At 35.6% G+C, this 22894-nt stretch overlaps 1 protein-coding gene across 2 annotated transcripts in view; it reads left to right on the top strand.

Moving 5' to 3' along the window:
- Positions 1 to 212: 212 nt before the first annotated feature.
- QSER1 (glutamine and serine rich 1) overlaps positions 213 to 22894 on the top strand; it is a 51698-nt gene continuing 29016 nt past the window's right edge. For both annotated transcript variants that reach the window (XR_012918949.1, XM_020286525.2), the window contains exons 1-3: positions 213 to 2509; positions 2906 to 3067; positions 8209 to 11904. Coding sequence is in view for 1 of the 2 variants with exons in the window: in XM_020286525.2 (XP_020142114.2) it covers positions 2971 to 3067; positions 8209 to 11904 (3793 nt within the window). In the remaining variant the exon portion in view is untranslated. The remainder of the gene's footprint in view (positions 2510 to 2905; positions 3068 to 8208; positions 11905 to 22894) is intronic.

Raw genomic sequence — 22894 nt, 5'->3', positions numbered from 1 at the left:
GTTAGTTTTACAAAAACATGTAGAACAAAATAACAAAAGTGAGATACTTAGGGATAAGTTTAACAAAATACATGTAAGAATTGTATACCGAATACTGTATAAGATTGCTAAGAGCAATTAAAAACCTGAAACAAATAAATATGCCATACTCTCATGTATTAGAAGATTGAATATTTTTATTTTATTTTTTTTTTTTTTTTGAGACAGAGTCTCACTTTGTTGCCCAGGCTAGAGTGAGTGCCGTGGCGTCAGCCTAGCTCACAGCAACCTCAAACTCCTGGGCTCGAGTGATCCTTTTGCCTCAGCCTCCCGAGTAGCTGGGACTACAGGCATGCGCCACTATGCCCGGCTAATTTTTTTTTTTTATATATATATCAGTTGGCCAATTAATTTCTTTCTGTTTATAGTAGAGACGGGGTCTCGCTCTTGCTCAGGCTGGTTTTGAACTCCTGACCTTGAGCAATCCGCCCGCCTCGGCCTCCCAAGAGCTAGGATTACAGGCGTGAGCCACAGCGCCCGGCCCTGAATATTTTTTAAATGTTAGTTTCCCCCAAATTGATGGGTAGATTAAATGCAATTTTTGTGTAGAAATTGGCAAACTGACTCTAAAATGTATGTAGAATACTTAGCATACCCAAAACAATTTTTAAAAAGAACAAAGTTGGAAGATTTGCATTACTAAATTGAAGACTCAGTATAAAGCTATAGTTATCAAGATTGTGTGTTATGAACAGACATATTGGTTAATGTAACAGAATAGTCATAAAATAAAACCCCAATTATATGGTGAGTTGATTTTTGACAAAAGTACCAAGGCAATTCAACAGGTAAAGAATAATCTTTTCAGCTCGGGCGTGTGGCACACACCTGTAGTCCTAGCTACTCAGGTGGCTGAGGCAGGATGATTGCTTGAGTCTGGGAGATTGCAATGAGCTAACTGTGACGCCACTGCACTCTAGCCTGGGCAACAGAGTGAGGCCTTGTCCCACTTCATTTTTAAAAATTGGGGGGGAAAAAAGAGAATAGTCTTCACTATGTAGTGCTGGGATGATTGTATATTCAAATGTTTTGAAAAATGAATTCAAACCATTACTTCATGCTATAATATAAAAAATTAACTCCAAATGGAGGTCAGCAATATAAAACTTCCAAAAGAAAATACAAGAGAAGATCTCTAAGATCTTGGATTAGGCAAAGATATCTTAGCTACAACACTGAAAGTACAATTAATAAATTAAAAATTGATCAAAATTAAGAACTTTTCTTTTAAAAATAATATGGTAAGAATGAAAGCCACAAGCTGGGAGAAAATATTTGCAAAACATATCTGGCCAAGAACTTGATTCCAGAATATAAAAACAACTCCCAAAACTCAGTAATGGAAAACAAACAGCCCAATAAAAATGGGCAAAAGATTTGAGTAGATACTTTACTAAAGAAGATTTCTGCATGGCGGATGAACAGTGATGCTCAGCATTGTTATTAAGAAATGCAAATTATTCCTGAAAAGAAAATGCAAATTAAAACCACATTGATAAGGAAAAAATAAAAAATAAAAAAAAAAAAAAAAACCACATTGAATTCTAGCACTCTGGGAGGCCAAAGTGAGAACGTTGCTTGAGCTCAGTAGTTCAAGACCAGCTTGAGCAACAGCGAGACCCAGTCTCTACTAAAAAAAGAAAAATTAGCTGGGTTTGGTGGCACATACCTATAGTCCCAGCTACTTGGGAGTGTGAGGCAGGAGGATCCCTTGAGTTTGAGGTTGCAGTAAGCTGTGATGACGCCACTGCACTCTAGCCTGGGCAACTAAATGGCACTCTAGCCTGGGCAACTAAATGACACACTGTCTCCAAAAAAAAAGGTGGGGGGGGGAGGTGGGAAATACTTGTTCTGGGCTACTCTCCAAATGTGAGCTTGAAATTTCTGGGCGAGTTATTGGGAAGCAGTTTTAATTATTGATTTGTTTGAATTAGCTGATATTCCATAGGATGTTAGGCTTCAGAAATTATTTTGTCTAATTCCCTTTTCATACAGATGAGAAAATTAGTCCAACAGTAATTGAGTCACTTATTTTAATTATACTGTAAGCCAGAAGTAGGGCGATGAATTCAGCTCGCCTGTTTTACAGGATATTACTGTTTCCACTGTACCACGTTACCTCTGCTAGTAAAAACACTGTGGGAGGTAAAGTTAAATTAAGGGAAATAAAATATGTATCATTTTTCTTCCTAGTATATCTTCAGTGTATTTTCCCCATTGTGACAGTATCATCAGATTGTGTTTGATTTACTGAAGTCAAGAATTTGGCCAAAGATTGCTACTACTATTGATAGTTGTTCTTTGATCATATAGTTTGAGTTGTGTATTTTTAGTCATTGATTTTTAATATCCTCTAGTTTAAGCTATGAAGAAGGACATCCCTCACACTCTGAAACAGATCTTCTTCAGAGACAGACTTTTGCAGCCTCTCATCAGCTTCCTGGATATGCTCCCACACCTCAACCTACTGGTAACAATTCTCTTGTCTATATACTACAAGTCTGGGTACATTTAGTGAATAAGAAGAAAAATTAATTTTCACATGTTGGGTTATGAATGTATAGGACATAAGTATGCTGTGGGAAATGTTAAAATGCAAATGAGATTAAAAGCCTTGATGTTTACTGATGGGGACTATCTATATAATTAATAAGTAAGAGACCTTCATACTTCTTTGGAGGTTTTAAATTATAAATATACTTGGTCAAATTGATATTTATTTGCTATTTCAAAATAAAACCATTTAGGGCTGTAGAATCTTTTGGCCTCATTTTTCCAGAAATTCCTTTATAAAATAGAGTCACGAATATACTTTTATATTAAGTATATATTTTTACTTTGGGATATATTTTATCTTCAAATGTAGGTCTTTCTGGAATATTTGATACTAGTGTGAACAGCGCCAGCGCTAACACTAAAGAATCTTCAGTGATGAATTTTCTCTCTGCTGTTGAATCCCGAACTGCTCAGGCTGCTTCTTCAGGAACTATTCTTTTACCACAATTCAGGGCTCCATCCTGGCAGACAGGTGATTCTTTGTTTCCAGAATTTTTAAGTCCTGTAAAAATACTGATCAAAAATATACTTTGTATGTACTTGTCATTATGGTATTATGGCTGAGTGATTGTTAATTATTGATTTTCCAGTGAACTTTAAAACCTAGGATATTTTTACAGCTTTAAGGTGTATAAAATTTAAGAAATTGTTTCTGGCAGAAATTTTAGCACTCTGATGAAAACTAATAAGTTGGCTTTAAAGGGTAGATAATTATTAAAGATAAACCCTAATGTAAAATTTATACTGACAATTTTAAGTAGTTTTTTGTCTACCTGAGAAAAGCAAAGATTAAATTTCATTTATTTTAGTGACTTTAGGCTGGGTAGTTGGTATAGCAAAAAATAACTTGGGATTCATTTTATCATTAGTGTTATGTAAAGTTATCCTTAACTGAATAGATTAAATGAATAATAAAAGCCATTACAGGTTGATATTATTGTATTGTATTCATTTTCCAGAAGTAATTACAATGTCTATAATGTGCTTTTCTATTATTTCACTTGTCTTTTCTTTTGAGACAGGGTCTGTTGCTGGGGCTAGAGTGTAGTGGCATCATCATAGCTCACTGTAACCTCAAACTCCTGGGCTCAAGCAATCTTCCTGCCTCAGCCTCCTGAATAGCTGGGACTATAGACCTGTACCACCACCCCCAGCTAATTCTTTACTTTTTTTTTTTTGAGACAGAGTCTCGCTTTGTTGCCCAGGCTATACTGAGTGCCATGGCATCAGCCTAGCTCACAGCAACCTCAAACTCCTGGGTTCAAGTGATCCTCCTGCCTCAGCCTCCCGAGTAGCTGGGACTACAGGCATGCACCACCATGCCCGGCTGATTATATATATATATGTATATATATATTAGTTGGCCAATTAATTTCTTTCTATTTATAGTAGAGACAGGGTCTGGCTCTTGCTCAGGCTGGTTTCAAACTCCTGACCTCGAGCAATCCACCCACCGCAGCCTCCCAGAGAGCTAGGATTACAGGGGTGAGCCACCGTGCCCGGCCAATTCTTTACTTTTTAATTTTTTTTATAGAGATGGAGTCTCATGGTTTTGCTTTTGCCCAGTCTGGTCTTGAACCCCTGGGCTCAAGCAATCCTTCCGTATTGGTCTCCCAAAATGCTGGGATTTCAGCCATTTGAGCCACTAATGTCAACCTATTTCATTTTTCTTATTTCACAGTTTCTCCTCAAAAATTATTTGTGTATATTTTTGGTTTATTTGCAGTATGATACAAAGGGTTTTTTTGTTTTGTTTTGTTTTATTTCTTTTCTTTTTTGTTTTTAGTTTTGTCTTAAAGAAGAAATGCTGTAGCATACTTAAGAAGATATTTGAAAGAAATAGCTATCAGAAATAGTATTTTATCATTTTGACCTAAATTCCATTAATAGAGCTTCTCGATATGCCTTAGCAACATTTTTTCTGCTTCTAAGGGAATAATTAATGATTTAGTGTGAAATAAAACAGTATTAAAAGCATAGCTTCCTTTTTTACTTCCTGAAATAATTTTATCTTTCATATATTTAGACTTTCTGTTTATCAGTTTATTAGTCCTGAAACTTAATATTAAGAATTGAAGAAGATTTAAAATAAACCAATCTATTAATATTTTTGGCATATGTTTAAAGAAGGCAGGAAAGTGTTTAACTGACATCTAAGTGAGGCAGCACTTTCTGTAAAATGTTTTTAATCTTATACAGTTTGTTTTAAATTTTGTGTTTTTTTAGGTTTCCAATTTAAAAAATTCACTTTTTCAATTTATATCTGGCCCCATAATTGAATTGCATTCAGAAGGGCCTTGAACTCTCTGGTTAGTAGGGTAGAAGTTTTTTTATTTTTATTTTTTCCAGAATACCACAGATTTTGCTATGTTATGGCCACTTAAAAGAAACACTGATGGTTTCTGAGCACTTTAACCTGGATATAAACTAATATACTCTAAATGGGAAATAAAAATGAAGTTGAGACAAGAATATACACACATGAATACACCATTAGTTGGAAGGAGGTGTTAGTATGTTAGGATAAGGAGCATCTTCAGTTAGAATGTCTGAGATTATAATATGAGCATTAGATGCATTACAACGTATTTTGTTTTGGCATACTTGGTGAATTTGCTAGCCTCTGTGACTCTTTTCTACATTGATTGAATAAATCATACAGAAGTAAGTCAAGTGAGAAAGACCCTTTATCACTGCACTGGATAGAACAATTTCAAGTGGTGGAAGTTCCTTACCCACTGCTTTAAGCCCCAGATATTCTCTGGCCTCTCTAACTAGCCTCTTCCCCGTTCTAGACATAACTGTGACAGTGTCAGTCACCATCTAATTACAATTTGTTCATTAGATATGATTTGATACATGTTACATAAAACATGTTCTTGCTTCAGAATGATCATTATAATGGAATTAATTATTCATTTGCAACTTTACATTTAGTTAAATTCTTTATTGCTGTCCTATTTATTTATTTATTTGTTTGTTTGTTTGTTTGTTTATTTAGAGACAGAGTCTCACTCTGTTGCCCGGGCTAGAGTACCATGGCGTCAGCCTAACTCACAGCAACCTCAAATTCCTAGGCTCAAGCAATCCTTCTGCCTCAACCTCCCAAGTAGATGGGACTACAGGCATGTACCACCATGCCCAGCTAATTTTTTCTATATATTTTTAGTTGGCCAATTAATTTCTTTCTATTTTTAGTAGAGACGGGGTCTGGATCTTACTCAGGCTGGTCTCGAACTCCTGACCTTGAGTGATCCTCCCACCTCGGCCTCCCAGAGTGCTAGGATTACAGACATGAGCCACCATGCCCAGCCTACTTTTTATATTTTAACCCCTACTTCCTGCAACACACACAAGTGGTACAAGAGGAAATACCTGGTAAGGAGCAGTAGTGTAAGTTGATTAGAGTTTTCCTGAATGCCACTTAATGTTGGACAAGTCATGTCTCCTCCTTGGACCTCAGTTTCCCCATTGCTAGTGTAAGGGTATTGAACTAGATTTTTTTTTTTAAGGCCATTCTAGTTTCTGTGACTATTATTTCCAAGTGTTATTTATTCTTTCAAGTGCCGCTAGATATTTTTTATTTTTATAGTAGTATATAAAGCATTTAAACAGTAAAAAGGTATATATATAGTGGAAAATGATAGTTCCTAACTATAGTCCTTTTTAGAGAGGAGTTAACAGTTTGGTATTTATTCTTATTAGTCATCTATGTATGCACTTAATGTTTATATCAACATTATTATTAGAATATGCCATAATTTGATTAATCCTTGTTGATGGACATCTTGGTTGTTTCTACTTGTTATAAATAATATATAATGAGGTTGGGTGCGATGGCTCACGCCTGTAATCCTAGCACTCCGGGAGGCCAAGGTGGACGGATTGCTCGAGGCCAGGAGTTCAAAACCAGCCTGAGGGCCGGGTGAGGTGGCTCACGCCTGTAATCCTAGCTCTTGGGAGGCCGAGGCGGGCGGATTGCTCAAGGTCAGGAGTTCAAAACCAGCCTGAGCAAGAGCGAGACCCCGTCTCTACTATAAATAGAAAGAAATTAATTGGCCAACTGATATATATAAAAAATTAGCCGGGCATGGTGGCTCATGCCTGTAGTCCCAGCTACTCGGGAGGCTGAGGCAGAAGGATCGCTGAAGCCCAGGAGTTTGAGGTTGCTGTGAGCTAGGCTGACGCCACGGCACTCACTCTAGCCTGGACAACAAAGTGAGACTCTGTCTCAAAAAAAAAAAAAAACCAAAACCAGCCTGAGCAAGAGCGAGACCCTGTCTCTACTATAAATAGAAATAAGTTAATTGGCCAACTAATATATATATATATATATATATATATATATATATATATATATATATATATATACACACACATATAGAAAAATTAGCTGAGCATGGTGGTGCATGCCTGTAGCCCCAGCTACTCGGGAGGCTGAGGCAGGAGGATCGCTTGAGCCCAGGAGTGTGAGGTTGCTGTGAGCTAGGCTGATGCCACGGCACTCACTCTAGCCTGAGCAACAGAGTGAGACTCTGTCTCTAAATAAATAAATAAATAATATATAATGAATATCTTGTGCAAATATATTTGTGTCCACTTATTTCTATAGAATACATTTCTAAAAATAGAACTTTTTGGATCACAAGGATATACACATTTTTACTTTTGCTATATGTGGCTAGAGTGCTGTCCTGAAATGTTAGCAATGTCTTTTTGACAGTACTTTATTAATTTCTGATCAACCTTTCATGATAAGCATGCATCTATTCTTATGGGGAAGTTGTTCATAGGAAGTGAAAACTTGAAATGCAGGAGATTTTTCAAATGAATATATTTTGGTGAAAGAAACTGTACAGCTTGCAGTTAATGTCACTGGTATTTTTAGATTTATTTATCATGTTAGATGTAGGCAATTTAGTGTTTATGTTTCAATTTCAATGTTATGTAGTATTTTAGGTTGTCCATTAGTATTTTGCTTTGGGATTTCAGGGTAAATTAATCACTAGAGATTATGTACATTTTTATTGGTTTCTTAATTTTTATGTGGACTTATCAAACTAATTATAAGCTCATTTATATATCAATTATAGTTGTAAATTGTAACTTTGTTTTTTACTTTAAGAAAGCTAGCTATTTCGAAGCCATAATCACACCTGTAGTCCTAGCAATTTGAGAAACCAAGGTGAGAGGATTGCTTGAGCCCAGGGGTTCAAGATCAGTCCGGGAAACATGGTGAGACCACCGTGTCTCTACAAAAAATAAAAATAAAAGTAGCTGGTGTTGGTGGTGTGTGCCTGTAGTCCCAGCTACTCAGGAGGCTGAGGCAGGAGAATCTCTTGAGCCCAGGAGTTTGAGGTTGCAGTGAGCTAGATGCTGCTGCTGCACTTTAGTTCTGGCAACAGAGCAAGACTCTGTCTCAAAAAAACAAAATCAAAAGAAAGCTAGGTATTTTGAAATGTAATTTTCAAAATTTACTTGCAGAACTAATTTGTCAGGCTTTTAAGTCTTATAGGCATTTTGACAGGTTAGATAAGTCAGTACTATAGAAACATAAATTTAAGTGTTTGTCCTGTGGGATTGCATAAAAATCTTTGTGCCTTTTCTTCATAGGCATGCATTCCTCAGCAGCAACTGAGCTGTTTGTTACTGGACCTTTGCCAAGCACTGGAACACTTCCACCATCTGCCCTTCCTGCTTATCAGCATCCCACCACCTTCAGCAATAGAAACTTTGCTACCACCTCACCTTTGGTGCTTCAAGACTCAACTTTTAACACTACATCAAATGGAATTTTAAATCCTCATGACCCTTTGCTACAAATCAAGACTTCCCAGGGAACTGTTCCAACTGCTTTAGCATTCGAGCGCCTGGGCAGTTCTGCATTAAGTAACAGCATACCACCTCAGTCTTCAACGTATCGCTCAGCTCAAGAATCTGCTCCCCATCTTTTACAACCTCAGTTTAGTTTGTTGCCTTCAGCACTTGGGGGAGCCCAGCAAACTCCTCAAGCCTACAGTTCAACTCTCTTTACTAGTTCTACTGCTTCCATTGAAAGAGCTCTTCTTCGAGAATGTAGTGTTATTAAACACCATCAGCGGCCTTCAGGTACCCCATCTATTCAGGCACAACTGACTGGTTCACAGCACTCCTTACATAGTTATCTATCAAATGCAAGTGTAGTTAATTTTCAGGAAACAACCAGGCAGTCATCTTTATCCTGTAGCGCAATTGGAGATTCCACTCAGGTGAGCAATAGAGGATTACAACAGAAGACTTCCCAGGTCTCAGTGGAGCTTGCTCAGTCTTATTCATCTGTAATTCCATCATCAGGGTATCTTCCTTCTACTACAAAAGTAAAAAGCTGTTCTATAGAACAACCACTAACATCAACTAAGAACCCCAAACCTCAAAGTATAATTGCTCCTGTGCAAACACTAAGCTATTCTACACCTTTACATAACCAGAGCTCTGTAATATCAGGCCAAGCACAAATTTATTCTACAGCGCAGCTACCAAGCCTTTTATCAGTTAGTCAGTCCCAAAATTATGGTTTAGTACAGCCACATAATGTGCCATCTATTGTTCATTCACAGGTTTATAGGTCCAGCAAGGTTGAGAAATTGCCATCCTTATATAAAACATTGACTTTTTCTGGGTCATCTCAGACTATAACTTCTGAAAATCAGACACTTAGTTATTCATCTAATCAGCAAGAGGTATTATCTTCAGTCACAAATGAAAATTTCCCTGCTCAAACAAGAGATCTGTCTTCAGTCAGTCAGTCTCAAAGTTATTCATCAGGTCACTCTCAGGGTTTATCACCAGTTAGCCAGACACAGGTTAGTTATTCATCTCAATCACAAGTTTTGTCAGTTGTTAGTCCTTCAGAAAGCTATGCTTCAGGGCAGTCCCTGACATTAACAGCCCCTTCTCTTTCTTATTCTTCTGCCTCTCGGGCTCAGAATTTGCCAGATTCTAGCCCAACCCAAAATTATATTTCTATGCATTCTTCCCAAAATGTTCAGACTCAAGAGTCATCATCTCCCCAGTCCCAGAAGTTTTTGCCTGCTGTCCAGTCACCTTTTGCATCCTCTACTCATTGTCAGACATTGCAGAATAACATACCTTCCCCTGATCCAAAGTCTTTCGCTGAAAGAAAACTTGATTCAGATGTGTATACATCTTCAAAGCAAGAAGATGATTTTCCAATGCAAGAGTTACAAGTATTACAGCCACAAGCATCTCTTGAGTCATCAACCCAGAGGCTGTCTGATGGGGAAATTAATGCTCAAGAATCAACTTACAAGGTGTCCAAAGCAGATGACAGATATTCTCAGAGTGTAATCAGAAGTAATTCCCATCTTGAAGATCAAGTTGTTGGGATTGCTCTACAAGGGTCAAAAAAAGAAGAAAGCATGGTTGGTTCAGTGACACAACTTAACCAACAAATTGGCCAAGTCAATAATGCAGCCAACCTTGATCTTAAGAAAGCAACTAATTTAATACAAACTCCACAAGTAAGATTGAATGCTAAAGACCTAAACCAGCAGCATTCTCTTATACATAAGGTGCATGAAACCAAGGTCCAGGAACAGCATGATCAAATAATTAATACCTCATCTCAAATTCAAATTCCAAATCATGCTTTAGGACATAGCCATCAGGCATCTCTTCCTAATACACAGGTCCTTTTAGATTCTGCTTGTGATTTACAAATTCTTCAGCAGTCAATATTACAGGCAGGTTTAGGACAAGTAAAGGCATCTTTACAAGCACAGCGTGTTCAAAGTCCTCAACAAATAGCACATCCTTTCCTTCAGATGGATGGTCATATTATTCAGAGCAATGGCGATCACTCTCAGCAGCAACTCCATCCTCAAACTTCTGAAATTATGAAAATGGACCTCTCTGAGTCTTCAAAACAATTACAACAACATCTAACAACAAAGGGCCATTTTAGTGAAACAAATCAACATGATTCAAAAAATCAGTTTGTTTCTCTTGGATCAATATGTTTCCCAGAGGCAATGCTTCTCAGTGATGAAAGAAATATTTTATCAAATGTAGATGATATTTTAGCAGCTACAGCAGCAGCTTGTGGGGTTACGCCTTCTGATTTTTCCAAGTCGACTTCAAATGAAACTATGCAGGCTGTTGAAGATGGTGACTCTAAATCTCATTTTCAGCAGTCATTAGATGTCAGACATGTGACTTCCGATTTTAACTCTATAACAGCTACAGTTGGAAAGTCACAGAATATAAATGATATTTCCTTAAATGGAAATCAAGTTACTGTAAACCTTTCACCAGTCCCCACCCTTCAGTCAAAAATGACTCTTGAACAACAGCACATTGAAACACCTGGTCAAAATGTACCAACTAAAGTAATTTCAGCAGTGGTTGGACCAAGTCATGAGGTCCAGGAACAAAGTTCTGGCCCATTCAAGAAACAGTCTGCTACCAATCATGAATCTGAAGAAGACAGTGAAGTACCTGTTGATAGTACAATAAATAATAATAGAAACCAAGAATTTGTTTCTAGTAGTCGAAGTATAAGTGGAGAGAGTGCTGCATCAGAGAATGAATTTACCTTAGGGGGTGATGACAGTGGTGTGTCAATGAATCCAGTGAGGAGCACACTTGCACTGTTGGCCATGGCCCAACCTGGGGATGCAATCACTGTCAAGATTGAAGAAGAAAACCAAGATTTAATGCATTTTAACCTTCAAAAGAAAACAGCTAAAGGAAAAGGGCAAATTAAAGAGGAAGACAACAGTAATCAGAAACAGCTGAAAAGACCTGTCCAAGGCAAACGCCAGAATCCAAGGGGAACAGATATATATTTACCATATACTCCTCCTTCCTCGGAAAGCTGCCATGATGGTTATCAGCATCAAGAAAAAATGAGGCAGAAGATCAAAGAAGTGGAGGAAAAACAGCCAGAAGTCAAAACAGGATTTATTGCTTCTTTCTTAGATTTTCTAAAATCTGGGCCCAAGCAGCAGTTTTCCACTCTTGCTGTACGGATGCCTAACAGGACTAGACGGCCAGGGACCCAGATGGTTCGTACATTTTGTCCCCCACCACTTCCAAAGACTTCATCTACAACACCCACACCTTTAGTGTCTGAAAGTGGGGGTAATGGTCCATCAGAAAAAGTTGATAATGAACTTAAAAATTTGGAACATTTATCTTCATTTTCTTCTGATGAAGATGATCCTGGAGTATGCAGTCAGGATATTTATAAAAGCATCTCTACTCCTTTAACTGCTTTGGATGCTACTTCTGATAAAAAGAAGAAAACAGGTAAAGTTTTAAATTTTTTATTCACAATTATGACTTTGTACTGTTATTTTTCTAACTGTAGTCTGCATTTTAAGCATTTATTTATTTATTTATTTATTGTTTTTTTAGCTTAAAGCAGGTCTACAAATAAATCTTGAGAACAAAATACATAGGTAGGTTAGGGACTTTTTTTTTTTTTTAATTTTCTTTGCTTGTGGGATAGGTTTGGGTTTTAGGTTGAGTAGTTCTGGTTTCTCTTGGCTTGTTGACACAGGCAGCATAATTTATGCAGTATGCTATCCAGACTTCTCTAATCTAAGACATCTTGAAGTAGTTTATGGATATGAGGCACTGTATTGGGGGTCCCGTTGTAGTATAAACCTGGCATATTTTCTTGGTATGCCAATTTTACCTGAAGATGAACATTTTAGTATTAAATATGGTTATGTCATATGCAATATGCACATTTTATAATTAATATAAAATTTTAAAATTTTGTGCTGGCATCAAATTATATACCCACATCTTTTTTTTTTTTTTTTGAGACAGAGTCTCGCTTTGTTACCTAGGCTAGAATGAGTGCCGTGGCGTCAGCCTAGCTCACAGCAACCTCAAACTCCTGGGCTCAAGCAATCCTTCTGCCTCAGCCTCCCAAGTGGCTGGGACTACAGGCGTGCGCCACCATGCCCGGCTAATTTTTTGTATATATATTATTTGGCCAATTAATTTCTTTCTATTTATAGTAGAGATGGGGTCTCGCTCTTGCTCAGGCTGGTTTTGTGTTTTTTTCTTTTTTTTTTTTCTTTGGCATACAAAGATTCCAACTCATCAGGCTGGTTTTGAACTCCTGACCTCGAGCAATCCGCCCGCCTCGGCCTCCCAGAGAGCTAGGATTACAGGCGTGAGCCACGGCGCCTGGCCTATATACCCAAATCTTTGGGTATGTGTTTCACTTTACTCTGTGGTGTGAAGGGAACTTGAGAGGAAATGTTTAAGAAGCAGTACCTTATGTAAAATGGGGGGAGGGGGGCATGGGCAATATATGTAACCTTAACACTTGTACCCCCATAATACACTAAAATAAAAAAACAAAAAAACAAATTCTTATAGTTTCTTCCAAGAAAAAAAAAATAAGAAGTGGTACCTTATGTAAAATAATTGATAGGTAAGTATAAAAGTTACTTTTTTAAGAAACATGCCAAAGAGAAATTTATAAGAATAATATAGCTACCATGCCTCTACCAGCTACCAGGAACTAGTATCAGTGTTGTGAGATATGCATTGTTTTCTCTAGTACACAGATGATACAACTGAGAGTAAATGAATTGTGTAGGTTGATATAGCTACTAAATCACAGAGCTGGAATCTGAACCCAGGTTTGTCTGGTTCTAGAGCCTGGCTTCCTGCTGAGCTATTTAGTACAAATAGGGTGGTACTTTAAGAGTTAAACTTTGTTTAGTAATGTACTTATGATCTTCTCTCTGGATTTGAGAGTACCGTTTTCTGCTAAGATGATATGAAACAACTGATGTCTGATAATACATTTCTAAAGAATTCTCATTTTGTTACACAGAGAAATTAGCATAATGGAAAGTGAGGCATAGATTGAAAGATATTACTATGGATGTGGCTAATCCTAGTTCCCTTTTCTCCAAATCAGAGTGCTTTGCAATTATTATTATATTCCCTCTTACACTCCTAGAGCCAACCTTTTGTAATCTCTGTTCTAAAACATGAGTCTAAAACTACTTTCTTCTAGACAGTCATTGTCTCATTTTAGTTAAAATTATCACTATCAACCCAGTCCTTAACTCTTAGGTCTTTGAAGTTCTCTTTTTACCACCCTTGTTGCCTAATCTGCAAGAACCCATCATCTCTTACTTGAACTATTACAGTAGACTACAACATTCTACTTTCATTAGAATCTTCCTTATCATTCCATCCTCCACATTGTCATCAGATATATCTTTGTATAAAAGGAAAGCTGATTGTTACATCTGCTTTGAAACACCTCTTTATGCTTCATGGGAAAAAAATAAAGATAATATGTAAAAGTTTTCCTTTTTCCATGTTTTTATTCTGTTCACTTTCCTTCTTCTGTAACTACTGATTTTCTCATTGTTTCTTGGATGTCTAACCCCCTTTCACAATTAAGAGCCTTTGAACATATTTTTCTCTACCTAGGCTGCTCTCTTCATTTTTTAGTCCAGCAGATACTTAGTTATCTTTCAAAACTGTTTTCAAAGTCACTTTGTGGAAGCTACTCCAGGCAGAATTTTAGTGCTCTTACCCTTTGAATTCCCACAGCCCTTAATTGTCTATGAAATGAAAGCATTTACTTTTGTGTTTTAATTTATTCATTTACACTTTTAGTATGAGTTCCTTTAGGCCAGTGAATGGTTATAGTTAAGATTATAGGCTTTGGAGTTAAATCACGTTAGGTGCAACTCCTATCTTAATAGTGGTGTGACTTTAGGGAATGTTCCTCATGTGTAAAATAGGACTGTGATATAGTATATAGTATCTTCCTACTAGGGTTTTTGAGAGGATTCAGAGATAAGAGATCTATAAATTTGAAAAGGAGAACTTTATTTCTTATGATGGGTTGCAGCCTGCATACTGAGAAGCAGAATCTCCAGTTGAGACCAAAAAACGAGCAGGAAGGAAGGGTGAGACAATAGGTTGGCTAAACATACATATTTAACAGGTTATGGGAGAAGCTATGAAATTCATAAAAGGGGGTTGCAGACATGTGTGATAGGCAAACATATATGTTACATATATCCATGTTCACTTTGGGGGACAGAGTTAACATTAAAATGAAGTAGAATTATACGTCAAAAGATGAAACTTAGGACACAAGGCACTTTGTGTACAACCTCCATAATCCAGCCAGAACCAGTCTAGGGTCAGTGGTCATTTATTAGGGAGGAGTGCTTTGTAAGCTGGTCTGCTGTCCTGTTGAAATTGCAAAAGGAGAGGGGAGTATGGCTAAGGCGCCAACCTGGTTGAATTTTAAGTCAGTGGAGGAGTCTTCTTTTTATTTTTTCAGGGCTGGTTTCTGTTTAACTCTTAGGAAAAAAGGTCTGATAAAGGTTAGTGAGGAAGCATGACTGACCTCCCATCACCTCATGGCTGAAGTTTTTCTGGGTCTCATTGGCCAAGGGAGTCTGTTCAGTCAGTCAGCAGGGTTTAGGATTTTATTTTTATTCCACAGTATATACCCAATAAGTGTTTGTTGAATGAATGAGGATATATAAAAGAAAAGTAGAACATTAAGGTAACCATGAGTTAAAGTTAAATAATTGGGTTTTGCTTTTAATTTTGTGACTAGAATTCTGAGTTTTGCACATATGTTGAACAATATCAGTTTAAATGAAGTCATGGGATGTGATGGGCCTGTGGTACCCCACATTTCATAATTCCATGGTAATTAAGTTACAAGTAGGGATGCCAGTTTCTAAATACTTGAAATATTTTCTAGAACATATGGCTTGTTGCCAGTTTCTGCAGACTTCTGGAGCCATTCCTAATACATAAAGATGTCTTTAGTTACAGGTGTTTTCTCCTGTTTTGGACTTTATTTATATGCCTAACAGGCATGTTCCTTGCTCTAAAATAATAGTAGTATTTTCTAGTAGAGTTTGTGATGAAATAATTGTGTATAAAATAAAAATTACTGGATTGAGAAGAAAACACAATGAAACTTTATCTGGGATCAGTGTACACTAAGTGCTAGGCTCTTAGGCAAGATGGTGCACAGTTGTCTAACTGATTTCTATATTTGCCTTGAAAAGACCAATGGGATATAAAAAGAGGAAAACCTGTTTGAATCCCAAAACTAGAGATGGGTGCTGTTTTCACTGATCCCTACTCCCTTCAATTTGTATTCAAGTGAAATAAAAAACTAGTTTTTGCACTACTAAAATGTTTCTGAATCTATATCAAATAACTTTATTATTATTGAGTCAGTGGAAGCATTGGCTAGTTATAATTAAATTTCATTCAAGGTGAGTGGCATATTTGCCTATGGATTTGCACAACTTATTCTAGGATTTTTTTTGTAGATTTCATAGGATTTTTCTGTGTAGAAACTTATGACAATTATGTTATCTGCAAATAAGAACAGTTTTATTTCTTCCTTTCTAATCATATACCTTTTTCATTCCTGTTTTAATTCACAGGTTAGGGCTCCAAGTATGTTTAATAAGAGTCTTGAGTGTGGACATCCTAGTCATGTTCTCAATCTTTGGGGGATAGAAATAAGTCTTTCACCATTAAGTATGATTTTAACTGTTGGTTTTTTATAAATGCCTTTTGTCAGGATGTTCCCTACTTTGCCTTGTTTGCTGACAGTTTTTATAATGAATACAGGTTGAATTTTGTCAACGCTTTTTCTTTGTTTAGATAATCATGCAGTTTTCTTATTTAGTCTGTCAATATGGCAAATTGCATTGATTGATTTTCTGATTTATTTTCAGGCTTGCATTCTCTGGATAAACTCTACTGATTGTGATATGTTATCTTTTTTATACATTGATGGATTCAATTGTCTAATATTTGGTGAGGATTTTTGCATCTATGTTCACAATGGTTATTGTTCTGCAGTTTTCTTTGTGTAGTCCACCTTTCTGGTTTTGGTAAGAGGTAATTGTTAACCTCATAAATGAGCTGGATAGTGTTCCCTTCTTTTCTGTGTTCTGCAAGAGATTGGGTAGTCTTATTTCTTACAAAAGTGTTTGGTCAGATTTGCCAGTGAAACCATTTGGACCTGGAGTTTTCTTTGTCAAAAAATTTTTCAATGGGAATTCAATTCCTTTGATATAGAACTAATTCAATTTGTCTATTTCTCTTGACTATGTTTCCTTAGTTTGTATCTTTGAAGGAATTGGCTTATTTCATCTAAGTTGTCAAATATATGGGTATAGAATTGCTATTAATAGTAGCATTCCCTCATTATCTTTTTAATGTCTGTAGCATCTGTAGTGATTCCTCTTTCATTTCTGATGTCAGTAATTTGTATTTTCTCTCTGTTTATCTTGGTCAGTCTGGATAGAAGTTTATCAATTTTATTAATCTCTTTAAAAGATCAGCTTTTAGTTTCACTGCCCTTTCTCCTTTGTTGGCAATTTCCTTGATTTCTACTGTTCTCATTATTTAATTTCTTTTGCTTTGTTAAGGTTTATTTTGCTTTTCTTCTCCTACTTTTTTTCTGGTAGAAACCTCTGTTATTGATTTGAGACTTTTCTACTAAAAGCATTTAATATTGTAAACTTCTCTCTAAGTACTGTTTTAGGTACAGCCCACAAATTTGAATGTGATTTGTTTTCTTTGCATTCCAAAATTTGAGAAATTTCGTTTGATGCTGTCTTTTTAGTCTATGAGTTATTTGGAATTACATTATTGAATTTTCAAGTATGTGGGGATTTTGCAGACATTTTTCCTGTATTGATTTCTAGTTAAAATCCACTGAGGTCAGAGAATATACTTTGTGTGATTGTAATTTTTAAATTTGTTAAAGATTAGCTTTATGGCCTAGAATATCGTTGATCTTGTTGAGTATTTCGTGTGCACTTTAAAAGAATGTATTCTGGTGTTGTTGTATAGATTGTCCTATAAATGTCAGTTAAATCAAGTGGGTTGTCAGTATTGTTCACCTTGCTGATTGTCTGTCTACTTGTTCTATTAATAACTGAGAAAGGAGTGTTGAAGTCTCCAAGTATATTTTTTGAATTGTGCATTTCTCCTTTCAGCCCAATAAGTTATTGCATCATGTATTTTGAGCTCTGTTTTTAAATTTGTACACAGGATTGTTAAGTCTTGGTGAATTGACACTTTTATCAGAATGCAGTGTCTCTCTTTATCCCTAGTAATAATCCTCATTCTGAAGTCTACTTTGTCTAATGTTAGTATAGCCACTCCAGGTTTCTTTTGATTAATGTTTGCTTGTTTTATCTTTTTCCATCCTTTTACTTTTAACCTTTCTGTGACATTATATTTAGCATGGATATTTTATAGATAATATATATTTCATTTTTGTCCTTTTTAAAAAATCCAATCTGAAAATTTATGTTTCAGTTGGTATGTTTAGATCATTTACATTTAATGTAATTATTGACATGGTTGGATTTAGAACATCCATTTTATTGCTTTCTGTTTTTCACCTCTGATTTTTGTTCCTGTTTTTCCATTTCTACCTTTTAAAAACTTCTTTGAATAACTTTTAGTTTTCCATTTTAATTTATCTCTTTTTTGGCAGTATGTCTTTGTATTATGTTTTTAGTGGTTGATCTAAGGATTACAATATACATATCTACCTTTTCACAATCTACTTACAGTTAATATTTTTATCATTTCAAGTAAAATATAGAAGCCTAAAAAGCACACAGTTCCCTTTTTCCTCTGTATGTGTGTGTGTGTATCCTATATATTAAATCTGCCTAGTTTGAAAACCCTGATAGAATAGTAATTTTTGTTGTCAACAGTCGTGTGTGTGTGTGTAAATAATAAGAGGAGAAAAATTGGCTACTTTCTTACCAAAATACATATCATTTCTGTTCTATTATTTTTACTCCTGATGTTGCAAGTTTCCCTCTGATATCATTTCCCTTCAGCTCCAAAAACTTTTCTTTTTTCAAGACTTTTTCTTTGGCTTTCAACAATGTAAATATGATTTGCGTGGGTATGGTTTAGGCTATTTGGACTTATTGAGCTTCTCAAATCTGTAAATGTATGTTTTTCACCAAATTTGGGAAGTTTGGGGGGGGATTTTTAAAACGTTTTTTTTCTACAGCAGTGTCTTTATTTCCTTACCCAACTCCAGTGACAGGATGACAGGATACTGTTCCATAGATTCTTTTTTTTTTTTTTTTTTTTGAGACAGAGTCTCACTTTTGTTGCCCCGGGGCTTGAGTGCAGTGATGTCATCCTAGCTAACAGCAACCTCAGACTCCTGGGCTCAAGCGATCCTCCTGCCTCAGCATCCCGGGTGGCTGGGACTACAGGCATGTGCCACCATGCCCAGCTAATTTTTTCTATATATTTTTAGTCGGCCAATTAATTTCTTTCTATTTTTAGTAGAGATGAGGTCTCGCTCTTGCTGAGGCTGGTTTCAAACTCCTGACCTTGAGCAATCTGCCCGCCTTGGCCTCCCAGAGTGCTAGGATTACAGGCATGAGCCACCACGCCCTGGATTCCACCAGCCTGTTCCCTGGATTCTTGAATCCTGTTCATTTTTTCAGTCTTCTTTAAAATTTCTTCAGATTACATAATTTCTATGGATCTGTCTTCAAGCTCACCAACTCTACAGCCTTCTTCATTTTACTGTTGAGGCTATACATTGAATTTTATAGTTGATACTGTCATTTACAATTAAAAATTTTCTATTTTATTCTTTTTCTAGTTTCTATTTCTCTTGAGAACTTACATATTTCCATTAATTTCAAGAGCATATTCATCTTACCTCATGGAGCATGGTTATAAGAGCTGCTTTCAAGTCTTTGATAATTCCAACTCTGAATCATCTTGCAGATGGGACATGTTGATTATCTTTTCCCTTTGAGAATTGGTCACATTTTCCTGGATCTTTGTATATTGAGTAATTTTGGTTTATATCCTGAACATTTTTAGTACTATATTGTAAAACTCTGAGTTCTATTAAAATTCTCTGGAAAATGTTGATTTGTTTTGTTCTGTTTTAGCAGGTAGACAGACCATCAGTTCTGTCTCACCTGTGAATGGTGGTTCCAGTGTCAGTTCTGTTTTCAAAGTCTTTGCTTTGCTGCTTTGAATGTCTTTTAGCAGTTAGTTTGGGACTTGGGTGGGTGGTGGACTATGTTGTACTTCAGATTTTAAAGACTTTCTTATGCTAGTTTGGGTTTATCCAACACATGTGCATTTTAGGCATGAAAATGGAATTTCTGTGGGATCGTATGTATGAATAGAATGAGAGGATCCTGTTCTCCAGCTCTCTTTTTCCTGGGATTTTCCCCATACTACCCAGATCCTTGGGTCCTCTTTCCTAATCCTATGGCTAGAAAGTAGGGATTTTTCTTAGAGAAAAAAGCCAGTGCTTTACCATTCATTGCAACTGGGACTGCCCTTGGGGCAATGCAATGAGAGAAAAGAAAGAACTGGGATTTCCCTTATACCTTTACCCTAGGGGCCTTGTTTCTAGGAGGCCAAAAAGCCACCCCGGTTTCTGTTAGGGTTTTAGATGCCCCACTGCATTGCAGCTCTGTGATAGGGTTTTTCTTGGAGTTTTATTGCTTGCACACTGTGTAGTTCTGCTTAGGGACTACCCTCTGGTTAATGCCAGGCTAGTAGAGAGGAATGAAATCCAGGAAACATCTCCATGTAAAGATTGTTGTTAATATTTAAGTTTGGGTTTTCCTCTCAACCTGCCTGCTATTACTAACTTTTCAGTGTCTTTGCAGTTACATTTTATATTTTGTCTGGAAATTTTTATTTGTAATCATTGGGCAATAATAGACTCTAGTGGACTCTCCATTTTGGTTGGCAGCAGAAACCTTTCATGGATTTCTAAAAATTGATTGGCTTATCAATTATAGTCATTTCTGATGCTCAAATTCTCCTGTAATGGGCCAGTTGGGGCCACTTCAGCATTTTAGGATTTTGATTGTGATTGCATTGGATTCCTAAATTAATTATTAAGGGAAAATTGGTATCTTTGTAATATTGTCTTCTTCATAATTTATCCTCTTATGGAATATAATGTTTTTCTTCTTATCCAGATCTTATTTTATGTCTGTTAGTATTATACCATTTTTTCCCACATAGATATTATATATTTTAGTTTTAGCAGTTCTTAAAATGTAATTTCCCTATGCTGTTCTCTAAATGGTGACTGATTATATATGGCAATTACTGGTTTTCCTATCTTCATCTTGCGTTTGGCATTTTTATTGAATTCTCATTGTAATGGTTTTTCCAACTGATTCTCTTGCATTTTTAGGTAGACAATTATATCTTCTAAAAACAAGGGTAGTTCTATCTCTCTTATTTTTTTAACTTACTGGTTCTGGCCTCTATTGGGTAATAGTAAGTAGCAGAGATAGCAAGCATCCTGGCTTCCTTTTTGATATTAAATAAAATATGTAATGTTTCACTATGAAATATATATTTTTTTGGTTCTATATTCCTTAAATTTAGAAAATTTCCTTCTGATCTGAGGTTCTTAAGTTTTTAAAAAATCAATAATGGGTATTGAATTCTGTCACATGCTTTTTTTGAGCTTTTCGAATAAATGCTTTCTTTTCTATATTAATGTGTTACTATGATAAGTTATTGCTTAATTTCTTAATGTCAAACACTTTTTAAAAAAATTTTTGCCATGAAGGATTTGGTTATGGGTAATTATTTTAATCTGTTTTAAGATTTAACATGCTAGTATTTCACTTGGTATTTTTACACTTAGATTCATAAATAAGATTAGCTTATTTTTTTTATCATAATCTTGTTCACTTTTGTGTTCAGGATTATATTGGTCTTATAAATTAACTGGGAAAGTTATGTGTGTCTAAGCTTTGAAAGTTTGCCATGTAAAATAGGGATTTGGTAGAACTTTCTAAGAATAGATCTGACTGACCATCTTTCCAAGTTTTTCCTGAGGTAGCTTTTGGTCTATCTAGGTCAATTTAAGAAAGTTATATTTTCTGGGAAAATTGTTTCTTTTGTTTAGATTTTTTAATTTGTTGTTATAAAGTTGTACATAGTATTGCCTCATAAGTTTTTAGTCTCTTCTGCTTCTGTAGTTATGGCCTCTTCCTTGCTCCAAATGATGATTTGCATCTTTTTCCTTATCAATCTATAAAAGGTTTTGCCTATTAAATGGTTCTTTTTGAAGAACCAGACTTCTTTTTTTGTTGATGTTGTTCTTGTTGTTTTTTACTCACTTTTTCTTAATGTCTGCTTTTACCTCAGTGCTTTCCCCCTATCTTCCTTGGGTTTAATTTAATATTCTCTTTCTGGCTTTTCTTGAGTTTAATGACTTAGTTTATTTTTGGTTTTTTTCAGTCTAATGAATGGCATTTAAGCTGTAAGATTTCTTTTTTGTTCCACACTCTGGCCATATTCTACTAGTTTTAGTTTATAATGCTCTATCACTGATCACTGTCTTTTCCAAATGGTTTATCATTTCAATTTTGATTTCCTTTTTAGCCCATGATATGAATATTGGTCAGCGGTTCTTTTTCTGTTTCCTAGTAGTGTTTTTTTTTTCATTATTAATTCATGATCCTGACTGTTCACAGTTTGAAATTTATGGATATTTTGTTAGTAAATGGTAAATTTTTATCAATATTCCATGAATGCTAAGTGCTAATAGATTTTGTTTGGTAATGTTATTCAAATCCTTTATATCTTTTAATTTTTGTTTAATATAATAAATGACATTAGGATATGTAAGGAAAATGTATATGTATATTTTGAAAGTAAATGACACGTCTGGAATTTGCCTTAAAATACCCCAGCAAATACAAATGGGATGATGGACAGATGAAACAAGTATACCAAAATGTTTGCGGTTATTATGGCTGGGTTATATAGCACAGGAGGGTTTGTATTCTCCACTTTTGTGTATTCTTAAAATTTTATAATAAAAGGTTTTAAAAAATCCTCTCTGTCCTTATTTGTTTTTAGATTGCTCCATCTGTTGATTCCTGAGAAAGGTGTGTTAAAGTATCCCAGTATGTTGTATTGTGTTTCTAATACTGTTTACTTGATGTTTTGAATCCATGTAATTAGGCGCATAAAATTTTACTACAGTTAAATTTCCTTTTACCATAATAAAATCTCTTTTTCCCATTTACTGATTTCTATTTTTAATATTTCCATACTAATTTTGTTGTTAGTATTATTTTAGTATATTTCCCATATCTATGTTTTCTTTTGAACATTTTTTCTTAATGAAATATAACCCACATATGGAAATGTAATGTGCACAAAGAAGAATATGTAACAAAATTTCCATAAATTTGCAAATGTAGACATT

The sequence above is a fragment of the Microcebus murinus genome, chromosome 4 (assembly GCF_040939455.1).
Source record: "Microcebus murinus isolate Inina chromosome 4, M.murinus_Inina_mat1.0, whole genome shotgun sequence".
Lineage (NCBI taxonomy): Eukaryota > Metazoa > Chordata > Mammalia > Primates > Cheirogaleidae > Microcebus > Microcebus murinus.
The sequence above is the reverse complement of the archived record's forward strand: the minus strand, read 5'-3'. Positions and strand labels throughout refer to the sequence as shown.